Here is an 18,908-nt window from a genome sequence, read left to right as displayed (position 1 = left end):
AGCATGCCAATGATATTTACAACCCACCTCTGGGGGTATATTCCATGCCATGTACACATGGCTTTTAAATTCATCCATCCAGACTTCGGCCACTCTTAGAGCATTCCTTCGGACATGAGCAGTGAGGTCTTCTGTGTACGGCTTATGAGCTCTTTCAATATGGGCAATCCTGGAGCAAGGCAGAACCTCAACACTACCGCCACACTGCCACACCTAGAAAAAAATATACAGTAGTAGTTGAAGCCAGTGAATGAGCCCACTCTACAGGATTGCAGTGTGCTATTACTTCCAACAGATGCATTGAAATGCTATAGATTTTAAACTTAATAATGATGTTAAAGAGAAAACACACACACACACACACACCCCTCTTATTTAGCACTTATCAGTAGAACTCAAAGCACTCCACAGTCTTCAGCATATTTACCTTGACAACACCCATATGAGGAAAAGCAGTGCCATTATTTCCATTTTACATATGAGAACTGATGGGCAAAGGGGCTAAGTGATTTGCCCAAGGTCACAAAGAAAGTCCAAGGTAGAGCAGAAAAATATGCCTGCCTCTCCTACGCCCTAGTTCAGTGTGCTGACCACTGATCACAGCAGTCTGGATGCATTGCAAAACGTGTGTGTGTATGTATATATATATGTGTGTGTACACACACACACACACACACACACGTGCGTGCTGCAAATTTTTCCCACAAAGAGGTCATATATAGCCCTTCATACACTTCACACTGCTCAGAACCAGATAACCTTACAGGTGGGAAAACCAAGCCACTGAATTTCATGTCAGAAGATCTCAGAAAATCCAGATGCTAAGAGGAATAGAAAAATAGGTGCCTCTTGCTTAAAACACAGCCTGATGTTCTTTGAGAGTGACTTTAAAATTCAAGGCTCACTAATGAGAAAGACCTACCCACAAGTTCCATAAATTTCACTCTTGAAATGACAAGCCATTTATCACATTAGGGGTGCATCTGCACTAGCCGGCTACTTCAAAGTAGCTGGCACAATGTCAAAATAGCATGCGTCACATCTACACACGCCATGCGTTATTTCGACATTGAAATTGACTTTAGGCAGCGAGATGTCAAAATCGCTATTCTTATCCGAAGATGGGAATAGTGCCCTACTTCAACGTTCAACGTCGAAGCAGGGCACGTGTAGACGATCCGTGACCTGCTACATCGAAATAGCAGGGTCCTCCATGGTGGCTATCAGCTGAGGGGTTGAGAGACGCTCTGTCCAGCCCCTGCAGGGCTCTATGGTCACTGCGTGCAGCAGCCATTAGCCCAGGGCTTCTGGCTGCTGCTGCTGTAGCTGGGGGTCCATGCTGTGTGCTTGGGGTCAGCAACTCGTTGTCAGCTCTGTGGACCTCGTGCTGTGCAGGCCGAGTGTGTCTGGGAGGGGCCCTTTAAGGAGCGGTTTGCTCTTGCCCCAGAAGGGCTAGTCCAGCCTGTGACCCCATCAGCAGGCTTTGCTGGCCCCTTATTTTGATGGAGAGTGCTTGTGTGTGTGGATGTTCCACATTTCCTTCCAGGGCGGCTCCTTTCATTGTTCCCCATTGCTTCTTCAACGTTGAACGTCGACAGCACCAGCCCTGGAAGACGTGTAGATGATACGCGTCGAAGTAGCCTATTTCGATGTTCTTACTTCAAAATAGGCGACTTCGACGTAGTGTGCTAGTGTAGACATAGCCTAGATGGTTGTTTCCACTGAAGTGTGTGTTGATGTTGAGTATCACAATAATGATGGGCTGATGCTTACAAAGTGGTAGTGCTGGTTGTGCATGTTGTTTGGCTTACAATTAATTTGCTTTTTAAAATGTGTAGTGTCTCTGAGGAAATCCACTTCATCAGCCTTAGCTTTTTGTTTGTTATGCACGGGAATGACAAAGCTACATCTTAAGTAACATGAGTTTTATAATTCAAGGTAAAAGAATAAAGGCATAAACTTCAGTATGGCCATGTCTCTATAGCTGTGTCTACACGTGCACGCTACTTCGAAGTAGCGGCACTAACTTCGAAATAGCGCCCGTTGCGGCTACACGTGTCGGGCGCTATTTCGAAGTTAACTTCGACGTTAGGTGGCGAGACGTCAAAGTCACTAACCTCATGAGGGGATCGGAATAGCGCCCTACTTCGACGTTCAACGTCGAAGTAGGGACCGTGTAGACGATCCGCGTCCCGCAACGTCGAAATTGCCGGGTCCTCCATGGTGGCCATCAGCTGGGGGGTTGAGAGATGCTCTCTCTCCAGCCCCTGTGGGGCTCTATGGTCACTGGGGGCAGCAACCCTTAGCCCAGGGCTTCTGGCTGCTGCTGCGGCAGCTGGGGATCCATGCTGCAGGCACAAGGTCTGCAACCAGTTGTCGGCTCTGTGGATCTTGTGTTGTTTAGTGCAAGTGTGTCTGGGAGGGGCCCTTTAAGGGAGCGGCTTGCTGTTGAGTCCGCCCTGTGACCCTGTCTGCAGCTGTGCCTGGCACCCTTATTTCGATGTGTGCTACTTTGGCGTGTAGACGTTCCCTCACAGCGCCTATTTCGATGTGGTGCCGCACAACGTTGAAGTTGAACATCGACGTTGCCAGCCCTGGAGGACGTGTAGACGTTACTCATCGAAATAGCCTATTTCGATGTTGCTACATCGAAATAAGCTATTTCGATGTTGGCTTCACGTGTAGACGTAGCCTATGGGTGGCTTCCGCCAACAAAACAGGGCTTTTGTTGAAAAAAACCTGTGGAGCGTCTACACAGTTAAAGCGCGCTGTTGGGTGTCTGTCTTCAAAGCTCAGCTGTTCGGCCGACAGAGTTATACCTCTCCCTGACCAGGTGTAATGCCTCTGTTGACAGTGTTTTGTCGACAGAGTGGGTCCTCCATGGCGGCAGCCAGCCAGAGCCGGAAGATGCCCTCCCCGCAGCAAGCAGGGCTCTGTGGTCACTAATTCTACCCACACTTAAAGTGGGGCAGCTGCCCACCCCTGCCATGCCTGGAACCATGCCAGCCACAGAGGTGACAGACCCGCCCCACACACCCCACCACAGAGTGCGGCCCTCCACAACTGGGCATGCCCACAGGCAATGGGCAGCGCCCACCTCCCTGGACAGCCCTATGAGCCACATGCATATGGGAGGCCGCTGGGAGGGCCCTGGCTGCAACCGGCTCACCTGCCACCCAGGCAGGGACCCCTCTATGGCAGGCCCCTGCCTCCATGGCACCAGCCCCTAAGGCAAGACCAAGGGGGGGATGAGGGGCAGGGTGTCATGCTTAGGCTGGTGTGCAGGGTGTTCAGGGGGCATGGGCATGTACACCTGGGACAAACCCATCCCACGGCCTGTGCAGTGGGGGGCAGGGGGGTTGCTGCTCACAGGGGTTGCAAGACCTGTGCTGCAGGAAAGACTTATTGGCCCCACTTCCCTCCCCACAGCTGCACCATCTGAGGGCCAGGCCAGCTGTTCCACCTCCTGTCCCTGCTGTCCCTGAACTCATGCCCCAGGTCCTCCTGCAGACACTGCAGTAGGCAGAGGACTTATCCCATGCCCATGCCCCCCCAGGCTCACTGCCCTCCCACCAAGCCTGACCTGGAGCTGCCCTCCCAGCCATACCTCCTTGTGCTCTTGGCTCCATGGCAGCCCAGAGGGTGATCCCAAATCCGGGATGGATGGGGATTCCACAGCTGGAGAGGCTGAAAGCCCTTCACCCCCTCCCTACAGTAGTGCTCCTTCCCTGTTCACATGCCCCCTCCAAGTTGAAATGCCCTTCTCGCTTCATGTCCTCCCAACTCTCCCCCATATACTTAGACAAGTTGCACATATGTACATAGTTTGCACAGAGATCTTGATTTTTACACAGAATTGTTTTTTGGGTTGTAGGACATTATCTACTGTTTTGCACACCATTTCATTTTGCATAGTAGCGGGTGTTCTTTTACAACTGCACTCGCATCTTTACTTGTTGGGTGAGGTTTGGAGGGTGGGGTGAGGGGAAGGGAGGGGTGATAGTGAGGAGGTGGAAGGACTGCAGGCATGGGTCAGCCCCTAGAGGTGACCTGGGGAGGGTTATGGGTGCCACGGGTGAGGTGCAGGTCCTCCCAGATACACATCCCTTCTGCATGCACTTGGTGGCTGGGCACAGCACCCAACTGTTCATAGGGGCTGCCAGCCTCTGGCCTCAACCCCTGGAGAAAGTCCTCCCCCTTGCATTCCACCAGATTATGGAGGGTGTAACAGCTGCCCATGATGTGGAGAACATACTGCTTCCCCACATCCAGTCAGTTCAGGAGGCGCCAGAACCTTCCCTTTAGTGCCCGAAGGCAAGCTCCATGGGGTTCCGTGCCCATGCCAGCCAGGCATTGAATTCCTCCTGGGTGGAGTCCAGGTGCTTCATGTATAGCTTCAGTAGCCACAGGAGGAGTGGGTAGGCCACATTGCCAACAATGCACAGGGCCAATGGCCAGCTCCCAGCAGGCGACACAGGTGCCATCCTTCAGAACAGGCTGGAGTTCCAGAAGCCTCTTTCATTGTGACCCTGGCCTGACCACCCGATGTAGATGTTGAGAAATTCTCCTCAGTTGTCCACCAGGGTCTGCATGACCATGGAGTGCTAGCTCTTCCTATTTATTTTTCAGGCAGTGCTTTGTTCCAGGGCCTAGACGAGAATGTGGGTCCTGTCTAGCACCCCAAAGCTGAGGCATCCAAAGACTGCCACAAGGGCATCCACATCACTGATCTGGACGAGCCTCTGCAGCAGCATTGACAGTCCACACCACCTATGGGGGAGCGGGGGAGAAGACTGGTCATGCCCGTGAGGATCCTGGTGAAATAGCAGCCCTGGGCTCAGGCGAGTCCTGAACCCATCGCACCCCCCCGCCCGCACTCTCCACCCTCCCTCTCTGCCCCCTCCCCCTGCCCCTTCTCTTTTCTGCTCCCTCTTCCTTTCTCCTCTCCCCCCCATGCAGGGCCTATGGCCTGGGGGTGACTTACCTGCATTAGTATGGCCCCAAACATGGACCTCCTAATGCAGAATTGGTGGCCCACAGAGAGGTAGCTGTCGGGGGTGGCCAGCTTCCACAGGGCAATCATGACCTTCTTCTTGAGGGGGCTGGCGGTCCACATGTTGGTGTCATGTTGTCGGAGGGCAGCAGTAAGACAGTTGCACAATTTGAGGAAAGTCTCCTTGTGCATCCAGAAATTCTGCATCTATTGCTGGTCTCCCCGTTGCCCCATGACCCACAAATTGGCACTGGTGGAAAGCAAACTTCAGCATGGGCAGGGAGCATGAGTTGGTGGGGAGCTTTCCCTCCCTGTGTGTCTGCCTTCCAGGATTCCAGGGCTGGTTCTATCAACAGAGCTGCTGGCGCATGTGGCCACTTTCCGCTGAGTGAGTGGATCACTGTTCTGAGATGCTTTGGTGTGCAGCCATGATCTGTCGACAGAGGTACTGCTGAGGTATCTCTGTCAACAATGACCTCCATCAACAGAGGCTTCCTGTGTACATGGCCGCGTCTACACGTGCCGCCTACTTCGAAGTAGCGGAGCAAACTTCAAAATAGCGCCCGTCACGGCTACACGTGTTAGGCGCTATTTTGAAGTTAATATCAACATTAGGCGGTGAGACATTGAAGTCGCTAACCCCATGAGGGGATGGGAATAGCGCCCTACTTCGATGTTCAACGTCGAAGTAGGGAACGTGTAGTCGTTGCGTGTCCCGCAACATCGAAATAGTGGGGTCCTCCATGGCGGCCATCAGCTGAGGGGTTGAGAGACACTGGCTATGTCTACACGTGAAGCCAACATCGAACTAGCTTATTTCGATGTAGCAACATCGAATAGGCTATTTCGATGAATAACGTCTACACGTCCTCCAGGGCTGGAAACGTCGATGTTCAACTTCGACGTTGCGCGGCACCACATCGAAATAGGTGCTGCGAGGGTATGTCTACACCCCAAAGTAGCACACATCGAAATAAGGGTGCCAGGCACAGCTGCAGACAGGGTCACAGGGCGGACTCAACAGCAAGCCGCTCCCTTAAAGGGCCCCTTCCAGACACAGTTGCACTAAACAACACAAGATACACAGAGTCGACAACTGGTTGCAGACCCTGTGCATGCAGCATGGATCCCCAGCTGCCGCAGCAGCAGCCAGAAGCCCTGGGCTAAGGGCTGCTGCCCACGGTGACCATAGAGCCCTGCAGGGGCTGGAGAGAGAGCATCTCTCAACCCCCCAGCTGATGGCCGCCATGGAGGACCCAGCAATTTCGACGTTGCGGGATGCGGATCGTCTACACGGGCCCTACTTCCACGTTGAACGTCGAAGTAGGGCACTATTCCAATCCCCTCATGAGGTTAGAGACTTCGACGTCTCGCCGCCTAATGTCGAAGTTAACTTCGAAATAGCGCCCGACGCGTGTAGCTGCAACGGGCGCTATTTCGAAGTTAGTGCCGCTACTTCGAAGTAGCGTGCACGTGTAGACACAGCTACTCTCTCCAGCCCCTGAGCTCGATGGTGGCCGTGTGCAGTGGCCCCTTAAAGCTCCCCGCCCCCTGCCTTCCTGTGCAGGAAGCTGAGAGAGCGTGCAGGCAGCAGCATTGCCATGCAGCTAGCCTGCACGCTCCTCCGCAGCCACAGACACCCACACCCGACGCGATGGCCGCCCCCCAGCCCCCCAAGCGCCCCCAGGGCACCCCCCCCAAGGGGAGCCAGGGCTCCCAGCCCAGCAGCCAGGCGGGGAAGCGGCAGCGGGGACCCTCCTAGACGGAGGCCGAGCTTCAGGACCTGCTGGGGCTCTGGAGTGAGGAGGAGGTGCTCCAGGTAACGGGGAGCAAGAGGCGGAACGCGGATGCGTTCGCTCAGCTGGCCGAGGGCCTGGCCGCCCGGGGTCACCCTGCCCGCACTCCGGATCATGTCCGGAGTAAAGTGAAGGAGCTGTGGTAGGGTTACGCCCGGGCCCAGGATGCGGACGGCTGATCTGGGGCCGCCCCGGTCACTTGCCCCTTTTACAGGGAGCTCAGGGACATCCTGGGCCCCCGGCACACCTTCTTCCCTCCGGCCACACTTGATACATCGGCCGACGAGCCCCAGCAGGCCCCGGAGGCAGAGTTCGCCCTGGAGGCAAGCCCTGCACCCCGGGGGCCCCCCCAGGAGCCCACCCCCAGGGCACCGGAGGAGGAGGGGGAGTCCTCCTCCAGCGACGCCGGCCTGAGGATCGTGCTGCCATCGAGGAGCTCCAGCCAGGCGTCCGCCCACCGGGTGTCCCCCGACCGTGGGAGTGGACCATCAGGTATGTACCTCCCCTGGTGCACACCCCCGGGGTTGCAGGGCGGGGGTAATAGATATGACCAGGGCCCTCCACATGCCCAGATGGCCATGGCCCCAAGGACAGCAGTGGCATGTCCCTCACAGGAGTGCATCAGCCCCTGCCCCCCAGCATGACAGTGCCATGCCCCATCCCCGGGGCTGGGGGGAGCAGAACCTCTAGGGTCCCCCGGGGGGAGGGGGTGGGACACCCAGCAGCAGCAGCAGCACCATGTGATGGAGTGGGGGGGGGGGTGCAAATGCGAGACTCAGGCTAGATATGATAAACAAGCAGAATAGCTCCCAGTGGCTAAGGATGACCCTGGGGCTACAACTGGCAGGTAACACCTCTGCCCTGAACAAAGAGGAGGGAGGAGCCGAGCTGGCTTTGAATCGGGGGCGGCAGTTAGAGGCTAGGGGAAGAGAGAGCTAGAAGGCAGCCAGCCTGAGGAGGGGGAAAGCTACACCCCAGAGGGGCACCCCTTGGGGTCTTCTCCCCAGGACAGGTTGAAAGGACTGTCTCTGACTGCCGTATTGTCGCTTCTGTGAGAAACTGGGCATCTGTTGCCTAATAAATCTCCTGTTGTACCTGCTGAGTGAGAGTCACTCCTGCCAGCAGATGGGGTGCAGTGCAGGGAGACCCCTGAACCCCATCACAGCAGCATCTCCTGGGGATGGGGATGGGGAACCTGCAGCAGAGGAGTGGGGGGACAAGGGCCACGGCTCGGGGCCCACACTAACGGCTGTCTCCACTCTTCTTCCCCCCCTCCTGTGTTCCGCAGCTGCACCATTGGAAGGACCGGAGAGCACTGGCAAGGCGTCAGTGGTCCCGGACAGCCCACCGGGGCCATCACTCCAGGCCAGCCCCTCGGTGGAGGACCGACCAGCCCCAAGGCGGGGAAGACGGCGGACCCAGCACCACCACCCGACAGCGACGGACCCCCAGCTGCTGGCCATCCACCGTTGGCAGCTGGAGGTCGCCAAGCAGCGGCTGCGGGTGGAGGAGCGCCGCCTCCAGCTGCAGGAGCGGGCGCTGGCCTGGCACCAGGAGGCATGGGGGGGGCCTTCATGCGGACCTTCGATCATATCGCCAACTACCTGGCCCCCCATGCTGCGCCAGCCGCCGCTGCGCCTGCCCTGCCTGCTCCACCTGCTGCTCCACCCGCTGTGCCACCCGCTGCGCCGTCCGCCGTCGCACCACCACCGAGGGCCCTTCCGCCGAGGGGGACCTGGGGCCAGCTGACACCCACCGGCCGTATCTACCGGTCCGCCTGGCCCCCAGCCAGCCCCAGCCAGGGCTGAGGCCAAGGCGTGGGTCATGGCCGCCCACCCCCAGCGCTGGACATTAGAGGGTGTGGGGCCCAGGACGTGGCCCCCCGCCTTTGTATATATTCCCCTCAGTTTTATGTTATTTTGTAAATAGTTTTTATATTAGACCCCTGTTGCTATGCTGATCCTTGCCCCCCCATGTACATAGTTCTCCCCTTCCTTGTCTTCCCCTTTCATCTTATCCTTATTTATAATACATATATATGTTTGATTTTGCCTGTAAATAGTTAGTCTTGATAATAATAATAAGAGTTCTACAGATATTTGATTTGACGAACAACTGTCTGCTTTTATTTACAAGAAAAGTGGGGGGGGTGCTCTTGGGTGCTCTGTGGTGTGGGCGTAGGGGCAGGGAGTGTTGTGGAGGATGGGGGGGGCAGTGGGGGGGGCCTGCCAGCATTCACCCCGCGGCCTCATTGAACTGGGCCCGCAGGGCCTCCCAGACCCGGGTCCCTTCTGGGTCCACCTGGCGACTGGGGGCAGCGGGTGGCTGCACATCGGCCCTGCCAGCCTCCACAGCCCAGCCCTGAAAGAAGGCCTCCCCCTTGCTCTCCACCAGGTTGTGTAGGGCGCTGCATGCGCCCACAATCTGGGGGATGTTGGTGGGACCCGCATCAAGGCGGGTGAGGAGACACCTCCAGCGCCCTCTGAGGCGCCCAAATGTGCACTCCACCACCTGGCGCGCATGGTTCAGGCGCTGGTTGAAGTGCTCCTAGCTGGCTGACAGATGGCCCGTGTAAGGGTGCATGAGCCAGGGCCGGAGGGGGTATGCTGCATCTGCGATGACGCAGAGGGGCATGGTGGTGTCCCCCACAGGGATCTCCCGCTGGGGGATGTAGGTCCCCACCTCCAGCCGGCAGCACAGGCCCGAGTTCCAGAATACCCGGGCGTCGTGGATGCTGCCAGGCCAGCCCACATAAATGTCCAGGAAACGGCCCCGGCTGTCCACCAAGGCCTGGAGGACCACTGAGTGGTAGCCCTTCCTGTTTAAGTAGCGTCCTCCACTGTGTTCCGGGGCGCGGATGGGGATGTGAGTCCCATCCAGAGCCCCAAAGCAATTGGGGAAGCCCAGAGTGGCAAAGCCCGCGATGGCGGCATCCGGGTCCCCAAGCCTCACGAGCTTGTGGAGGAGCAGGGCGTTGATGGCGCGGACGACCTGCAGGGGAAGCACATGGGAGACCACCAATGAGGGGTGTGCAGGGTGTGTGTGGCCCTCCCCTGCCAGGGCTGCCTCCCTCCCCCGCCCCGTGTGTCCTCTTACCTCCACGAGGACAGCCCCGACGGTGGCCTTGCCGATGCCAAACTGCTGGCCCACGGATCGGTAGCTGTCTGGAGTGGCCAGCTTCCAGATAGCGATGCCGACCCGTTTCTCAACGCTGAAGGCACGCCACATGGCGGTGTCCTGGTGCCTCAGTGCGGGGGTGAGCCACTGGCATAGCTCCAGAAATGTCTGCCGGCTTTTGCAAAAGTTCTGGAGTCAGCGGTTGTCGTCCCACTCTCCGATCACCAGCCGCTCCCACCAGTCGGTGCTCGTGGGGTAGCGCCACAGCCAGCGGCATGTGCGCCGGGGGTGGGGGGGTGCCGCAGGGTTGGGGGTTGCGTCCTCCTCCCCTGCGGGCAGTTCCTCCTCTGTGGCAAGGAGGTGCTCAGCTGCCTCCTGCATGGCATGGAGCAGGGCGAGCACTGCTCCTACAGGGGCGGCTGTGTGGACCTCTGGCTGCTGCTGCTGCTGGGGGTCCATGACTGCATCGCTCAAGGTCTGCGTGCCTATGGCTCTGCAGACCGCGTGCTGTGCAGGCTGCGTGTGTCTGGGAGGGGCCCTTTAAGGGAGCGGCTAGCTGTTGCCCTGGAAGCGCTAGTCCACCCTGTGACCCTGTCTGCAGCTGTTCCTGGCACCCTTATTTCGATGTGTGCTACTTTGGCGTGTAGACGTTCCCTCACAGCGCCTATTTCGATGTGGTGCTGCCCAACGTCGACGTTCAACGTCGACGTTGCCAGTCCTGGAGGACGTGTAGACGTTATTCATCGAAATAGCCTATTTCGATGTCGCTACATCGAAATAAGCTATTTCTATGTAGCGTGCACATGTAGACGTAGCCCATGTGGCCTAATATGAAGGAACTAGCCCCATCTGAGGCTGCTGAACTGAACCCCAACATTTGTGAGTTTGATTTCCCAGAGTTTCATTAGGATGTGCCAGTGCTTGTGTTGTGACATGAAAACTATCAAGTTGTAACACCACTTCTTGAGATCCCTGGCCTTTGGTATGCCATCCATCCAGGGTGTGAAGAGAGGAAGGATAGCTCCTTCCTGATGCAGTTAGCCCAAAACAGTTCCCACTCTGGTCCCTCTTCCTTAGTGAGTAGGGATGGTGGGTTGGCAGAACATCAGATTCTGGAACTGAACCTCTCCAAGCCTGCTTATCCTACTAGCATATGCTCTGCCAGGAAGATACTTAGCTAAGCAATTCATTTAATATATTTATGCATCTGGACTGAACAGAGCATTTAGGCACTTGGCAGCTTCTGAGACTGAAGGAATGTGGCAGGAATTCAAAACGTTTACCAAGCCTTTTCTGGACTGGAGCCCAGTTACATTCAGCATATGCTGGGAGGAGAGATACAGCCTCATCATATGAGTTCACTGGATGATGAGCCACACCATGATCCCATGGTATGACCAAATGAGAAAGCATCTTAAGAGACTTCTGCATATTTTTGCCTCAAGGACTTGGAATCCTGTAAGAGGAAATAAGCATAACCTAGTCCAGTGAAGCCTGTGAGGATCACTGTGAATATTTAACAGGAACCAGGCAATTGCTCTGGCATGAGAATAAATAACCTGGAAATAATATTTTTGTCCTCTTAAGTATTTCTAAGCATAATCTAATGTAGGTAATTCAATTTTAAAAGCCACCAAAGAAATAGTAGTTTCTGAAAAATACAATTCTAAACAACTCAGCTGTATTTTCTAAGACCATAAATGCGAAATATCAGGTTTTGCTTAAACGGCCTGTCTCCAAACTGAGCCACTTCTCAGTACAGCAGTGATATCCAGTTATAAATTGCTTCCAAAAACTCAGTTATTCTGTGTACCCTGTTTAAATTAATATAATAAAAAGCCAGGGAAGATGTAGGATGGCCATTCATTTTACTCAGGCTATGTCTACATTAGAGCATAAAGTTGATTTTAAGGGAGTTAGGTCAATTTTATAATGTACTTATCTTCACTATAAATATCATTAGATTGATTTTAGGGGGTTCTAAGGCTGCCTTCTCTACTCCAGCTTTTTCACAGGGAATAACATTATTTAATTTGGTTTCCTTGGCCTCCAGAAGCATCCCACAATGTCCCAAATGTGTCTGTTCTGACCATTGCTTTCACCTCTACTGCTCTCCAGGTGAGCAGGAATTAGGAAAGAGGAAGTAGGCTCTCTGGTGCCCCCCCGGGGCAGCATACAACTGCTGAGCTGTCCGACTGACCCCAGCAACATGCAGCTTCCTCTTCTCCCCTGCCCACACATACCAGGTGGCTGCCAGGTTTGCTGGCTGTCCCCTCCACCACACGGCTGCCACCCCACTGCATGGCTTCCGGACTCTCTGGCTGCCCTCTGCACCATATCTGCCAGGCTCTACACCTGCCCCCCCCACACCACACGGCTACCCCCTCCCGCACTTGGCTGCCAGGTCGAAATGAAATTAATCAATCAAAATAAAGCATTTCAACATTCCAAAAAACAACTTTTCAAAACCTCCACACTGAAATTTTCAGATTTTTATTTCTACATTTTACTTTTCTCAGGACTGGCCCGTTAGCCTTGTTACGGCATATGTTGGGGCAGGCTGTAGAAAGTTGTGTCAAAGTGCATTTGGCAGTTTGTTTTCAACAGGAGTGGGGACTGAGGGCAATGTACTCTGGGATGATGACATCAGACACCCACAACCATTTGTGGCGTATTTTTTCCCATAATACACTGGCACAGAAACCAGGAATGCAATGGGGGCACAGGACGTGGGATAGATGCTGAACTTAGAAAAGCTAAGGGGGACACACTATGTTGACTTTCTAAAGGTGTGTGGACATTCACTATTAACTTTACAAAATCTTGTGGTATAAAGTCAACTTAAATAAATTTGACTATTTCCTAGAGTAGACATAGCCTAGGACAAGAAGATTCATGCATTTCCTGCTTTCTTCCTATGACAGCCTTTAGTTAATTTTAATTAAAAATAGGTCTGATCCAAATTGTACATCAGAACATTCCCAAATTTGGAGAAAGCTAAGTCAAACCTAAACTCCATTTCTGTAACAGCCTGAAACAAAACCTTCACTTTTATAGCACGTTGAACAACTTCTTCTTTTTTCTTGGGCAGGGGAGGGGAAGGGGAGTTGAACCTGGATCTGAAACTTGAGGCTAGATCTCTTCTAATTTTAACCACACACAAAACACACACACACAGAGTTCTCTAAACATACACTGATGTAACAAATATTTTAATAAGGGTTGTAAACGATTACCCAGTAAACTCCAATTAATCAAACCTGAGCATCCTCCCTTTTTACATAGACTTTGGCTGCGTCTACACTACAAGATAAATTCATTTTTATTATGATTGATTTTGTAATTCTGGAATTTATAAGTTCAAATTTGACCATCCTCACTTCTCCATGTTCTCCTCACAAAGTCAGCTTATTGCTGCCACACTCAACTGGCAAACAGCAACTGTTGCAGTAGTGCATTGTGGGAACCTATCCCACAGTTCCCTCATCCCTGTAGCATTCTGGGTATGCTCGCTAGTCTTTGAGACCATCCTCCCACATTGCATTTTCCTCATTCCTCTCGTGTGCTAAGCAAACGTCCATGCTTCCTGTTGGGAGGAAGGAAAAGTAGGGCATCCACAGAGATGGCAAAAAAGTTTACAGAAATGTCTTTCTTCTGTAGCTGAATCCTCCACTGGCCATCCACCGAGTGTCCCTCCTCCCACGATTGCATCCAACCCCTGGAAATAATAGAGACCCTGACTGTATTCTCAAAGTTAGAAGAAAGAGGATAGAAAAGTCTAGGAAAAAAGATTTTTGACTTCCCCCCTCATTACACAGACATTGCCAACATAGGTGATGGCAGTGAAATCTCATACACTGAACTTACAATGGAAATAGGAATCTCAACTAGCTCCCTCCCCGCTGCCGTGCTTTTGATGGAGTCAAAGTATGAAGACACACAGGAGATGTTTGCAAAAGGATTTTATAACTGAAATATCAAACCAGCAGGTGTCTGCAATGGACAGCAAGCCCCGAATGCCGAAGTAGCTGAAGTAGTCCCCCGGACTGTTTTAGCCGCTGGGGGAGACTTCCCCCCAACGGCAGCAAGCGCTAGTGATCCGACGCTGGGGGTGTGGAGGGGTTCTGTGGGGGGGCCAAATTGAAGTGGTCCCCTCCACTAGCTTAGCCACTAGGGGGAGACTTCCCCTGGAGGCTGCAAGCCCCTCAATACCTTTCCCACACTTGGAACCCTAAATGTGCACAGGACAGGACATGGTGCTGCCCGGAATCGTAGTCAGCACCGAACAGCAGGCACGTCTTTTTATTGGATCGGGGGTACCCATGTGATGTGGCTGAATGATGGAAAGACTCCGACTGCATGGCGCCTGTGGAGGAGGGAGGTGGGGTCACACACAAATGTGAGGCAATGAGAAGAATTTTCTTGGCCTCTTATGCAAGCACACACCCCACAACAGCCTTGCTGCCACATGGGGCAGCGGGGCAGCGGCTGGTGCCAGGTAGTGCAGAAAAAAGAAAAAACAAGTGTAGAGGCAGAACCACGAACTCTCTGCAGGAGCTATTTGTAATGGGTAGATGCGCTCTCAGCACTAATTGCAAAGAAAGACAGACATTTCTCGGGCCCTCATACAAACATGAGCCCACAGCCACAGGTTCCTGCTCCTGCTTTGAAATTCACGGTCTTCCTGTTACCTCATTCCGATGCACCTGGAGAGCAGTGGCCAGAGTGGAGCACTGAGGGGCATTGTGGGTTACATATGGGACACTTCTGGAGGCGAATAAATTTGATTTTAAGAAGTGGCACTTCTACACTGGCCTTTAATTGAACTTTTGAGTTTGAGCTTGATGCTACACCCAGCAGGTAACAATAATATTGTGATCTCAATATTAGTGCTCCCAAAATCAAGCTAATGGTATTTACAGTGAAGACAGTCACTTGGTAATATCGAGCTAACCGCATTAAATTCAAATTTATCTTGTAGTGTAGATGGAGCCATTGACAGCCTTGGTTTTGCTTGTGGAGACTAATCACACTGCTCTGGGAAGCATGAATTCACTAATGCAGAATACAGACAGAATGAGCTAGTTTGGTAGGACAGATTCTATACCAAATCTATTTATAAGGAAAAAACTTCTGCAATCTTATGAAAATGTGATTAATGTATTAAAAAAAGGTTCAGATGTTGCTGAAAATGTGCATTTTTAGCACCTATGTATTGTGGTGAAATTATGCCACTCAATTACCAATGCTTGTACTAAAGAAACAAAAAACAAACATGATGTGGCTATTGGGACACAGTCTCTGTATGGCTGTTAACCGCTGTCCTGAGCTGGGAGCAGCATACAAGCATGCTGCCTAAGCAGAAGGCACAAACTCAAAGAGCACCAGAGGCAAAAACAGTGTATGGACTGGCTGCTTCAGTCCCTAAGGGAATGTAGCACAAACTGCCCATTCAGGTGGTCAGTTGTTCTCCCTAGTAAGGGAGCCAGGTGATGGTGCAACCGTTTTGATGCTCTCCCTCAGAATGGCCTGTGCCCTAGGGATGCTAGCAGGAGGCAATGAGAACAGTCAGGAGAACTCACTGAGTTTCAGTGACTATGCAGGGATTATCCAGGGGTAAATACGGTCCTTGTGCCGTAACCCTTTCCTTGCACACCCATAGAAGGGCTAAGCACCAAAACAAAAATGCAAGGAGGGCTCATATGCAGAGATTTTCAAAGGAGCCTAAAGGAGTTAGGCACTCAAGTCCCATGTAATTTGCATGTCTCACTCTCTTAAACAGCTTTGAAAATTCATGCAAAAGAGAATACGCATTTTGACTGAGATTAGAGTTTTGCAGACCAGTAAATTTTAAACAGGTTGGAATTACAAGTATAAAATTGCCTGAACAGCTCGGCAGCAGATGGTGTGGTCTTTAGCTTTTCCTGATTCTTCCCTCACTTCAGTTGAAATAGGGAAATCACAAGCTGGCCAAGAGCCACCATCCAGATTTTTTTCCCTTTTGTTATGTTGGCTTCCCACATTAACCATAAACCAACAACCTGGCTACAGAACTGCAGAGAGGTGGCACAAAGTCAACACACCCACAGGAGAGACCAGTGGTACTAACACTTCTGAACTTGGCAGCTTTTGATCAGAAGAAAGGTAACCTTTTTCCCACAGACACAGCTCTCATGGAATCTGGGAGGCTCTTCACAATTCCTGATCCCTCTGAAATCCATATCAATGCCAATGGTGATGTCAAGGGCTACGTCTACACGTGAAGCCTACATCGAAGTAGCCTATTTCGATGTGGCGACATTGAAATAGGCTATTTCGATGAATAACGTCTACACGTCCTCCAGGGACGCACCACATCGAAATAGGCGCTGCGAGGGAACGTCTACACGCCACAGTAGCACACATCGAAATAAGGGTGCCAGGCACAGCTGCAGACAGGGTCACAGGGCGGACTCAACAGCCAGCCGCTCCCTTAAAGGGCCCCTCCCAGACACACTTGCACTAAACAGCACAAGATACACAGAGCCGACAACGAGTTGCAGACCCTGTGCATGCAGCATGAATCCCCCGCTGCAGCAGCAGCAGCCAGAAGCCCTGGGCTAAAGGCTGCTGCCCACGGTGACCATAGAGCCCCGCACGGGCTGGAGAGACAGCATCTCTCAACCCCCCAGCTGATGGCTGCCATGGAGGACCCCACAATTTTGACGTTGCGGGATGCGGATTGTCTACACGGTCCCTACTTTGACGTTGAACGTCGAAGTAGGGCGCTATTCCGATCCCCTCATGAGGTTAGCGACTTCGACATCTCGCCGCCTAACGTCGAAGTTAACTTCGAATTAGCGCCCGACGCGTGTAGCCGCGACGGGTGCTATTTCGAAGTTAGTGCCGCTACTTTGAAGTAGCGTGCACGTGTAGACACAGCCAAGAAGTCCAGGATCTGGTCCTAAATACGTATAAAGTCTTCTCAGATCCTTGTATGAAAACTGCAAAGGGAATAATCCCACTTCTCCTTGCAATACATGGTAGAAATTGCACAGAAATGCAAAGCTATGCTTATATTCCAAGAAAGAAACAATGAAATGACATGCACTGTTACACAACTAACTTCTGTTTTCAATAGAAGCACTTTTTTTCATTCACTGTGTAACCCCTGAAATTACATGTAACACATGTTAGCACAATGCATGTGTCTGTCACCCCCCAGGGGTTGGTCTGAACAAGAAGATAAGAAATTGCTGCAAGTATCAGCCAAGGGATGTGCTACATTAGCTCCAGTAGGGGCATGTGTTTTGGAGTTGCAGGTCCATAGTTCAATTGCTGCTAAAAGAAGGTGGTGCATTACATACACAAGAAGGAAAGTCAGAGAGGAAGAAGAAACAATTGTGTCATTAAACAGGCTTTGCCATCAAATCACCATGTCTATTTCTCTTTGGTGATGAACACAGATACACCAGAGAAAATCTATAACCACCAGCAGGAGTATAGGATGGAATTCAGACACTCTCCGGCTGGTCCTTTTGAAGTGCTGCCACAGTCCATCCCTATGAGGTGCTGCTGAAGAGTGGCACACAGTCACATGGCTGTGTGTGAGTGCTGTAAGCAGGAGGAGGCTGATCTTATGATTAATGAATAGAATTGGAAGATATGGCTTCTCTTCATGGCTCTACCACAGGGAAACATCGACCTTGCAGCCATATTTGCTAGACTTCATTATTTTGAACAGTTTGTGAGTCATTCTAAACATCTATAAAGATTAAACTCAATGGAATTATTTCAGATGAACACAAAAGTAGCTGAGAACAATTTGTTCCTAAGAGTGGACAGGCTCTCATGGCTACCTATCATAGAATCATAGACTCACAGGGCTGGAAGGGACCTCAAGAGGTCATTGAGCCTAGCCACCTGCTTCAAAGCAGGATCAACCCCAACTAAATCATCTCAGCCATGACTTTGTCAAGTCGGGACTTAAAAACCTCTAGGGTTGCAGATTCCACCATCTCTTTAGGTAATACATTCCAGTGCTTCACCACCCTTCTGGTAAACTAGTTTTTCTTAATATCCAACCTACTCCTTCCCCTCTGCAACTTCAGGCCATTTCTCCTTGTTCTGCCATCGGTTACTACTGAGAACAGCCTCTGTCCATCCTCTTTAGAGCCCCCCTTCAGGAAGATGAAGGCAGCTATTAAACCACCCCTCAGTCTTCTCTTCTGCAAACTAAATAAGCCCAAATCCCTTAGCCTCTCCTCAAACATCATGTGCTCCAGCCCTTTAAACATTTTCATTGCCCTGTGCTGGACCAGCTCCAATGCATGGACATCCTTTCTACACTGGGGGGCCCAGAACTGGATGCAATACTCCACATGTGGCCTCACCAGTACTGAGTAGGAGGGAATAACAACTCTCTAGATCTCCTGGAATGCTTCTCCTTCTTGGCTACAAGGGCACACTGTCGGCTCATATCCAGCCTTTCATCTACTGTAATTCACAGATCCTTTTCTGCTATATTGCTATTTGGCCCGTTGGTCCCCAGCCTGTAACAATGCTTGGGATTCTTCCATCCCAAGCGCAAGATTCTGCAAGTGTACTTGCTGAACCTCATCAGATTTCTTTTGGCCCAATCCTCCAATTTATCTAGATCACTCTGGACCCTATCCCTACCCTCCAACGTATCTACTTGTCCCCCTACCTTAGTGTCATCCGCAAATCTGGTGAGGGTGCAATCCATCCCCTCATCCAGGTCAGTAACAGAGATGTTGAACAATACTAGCCCTACAACTAATCCTTGGGGCATTCCACTTGAAACTGACTGACAACCAGATATTGAGACACTGCTCACTACTTGTTGGGCCTGACCACCTAGCCAGATCTCTATCCATCGTACAGTCCATTTATTCAATCCACAATTCCTTAACTTATGAGCAAGAATGTTGTGGGAGACTATCAAAAGCTTTGCTAAAGGCAATGTATATCACATCCACTGACTTCTGCATGTTCACAGACCT

General features: G+C 52.0%; 1 protein-coding gene across 4 annotated transcripts in view; it reads right to left on the bottom strand.

The window, feature by feature from the left end:
* GALNT18 (polypeptide N-acetylgalactosaminyltransferase 18) overlaps window positions 1-18,908 on the bottom strand; it is a 564,545-nt gene that overhangs the window by 149,703 nt on the left and 395,934 nt on the right. For all 4 annotated transcript variants that reach the window (XM_074997382.1, XM_074997381.1, XM_074997379.1 and 1 more), the window contains exon 7: window positions 28-213. In XM_074997382.1, the coding sequence (XP_074853483.1) occupies window positions 28-213 (186 nt within the window). The remainder of the gene's footprint in view (window positions 1-27; window positions 214-18,908) is intronic.

This window comes from Carettochelys insculpta, chromosome 6 (assembly GCF_033958435.1).
Source record: "Carettochelys insculpta isolate YL-2023 chromosome 6, ASM3395843v1, whole genome shotgun sequence".
Lineage (NCBI taxonomy): Eukaryota > Metazoa > Chordata > Testudines > Carettochelyidae > Carettochelys > Carettochelys insculpta.
Note: the sequence above shows the minus strand (reverse complement) of the source record. Positions and strands in the feature narration are given on the sequence as shown.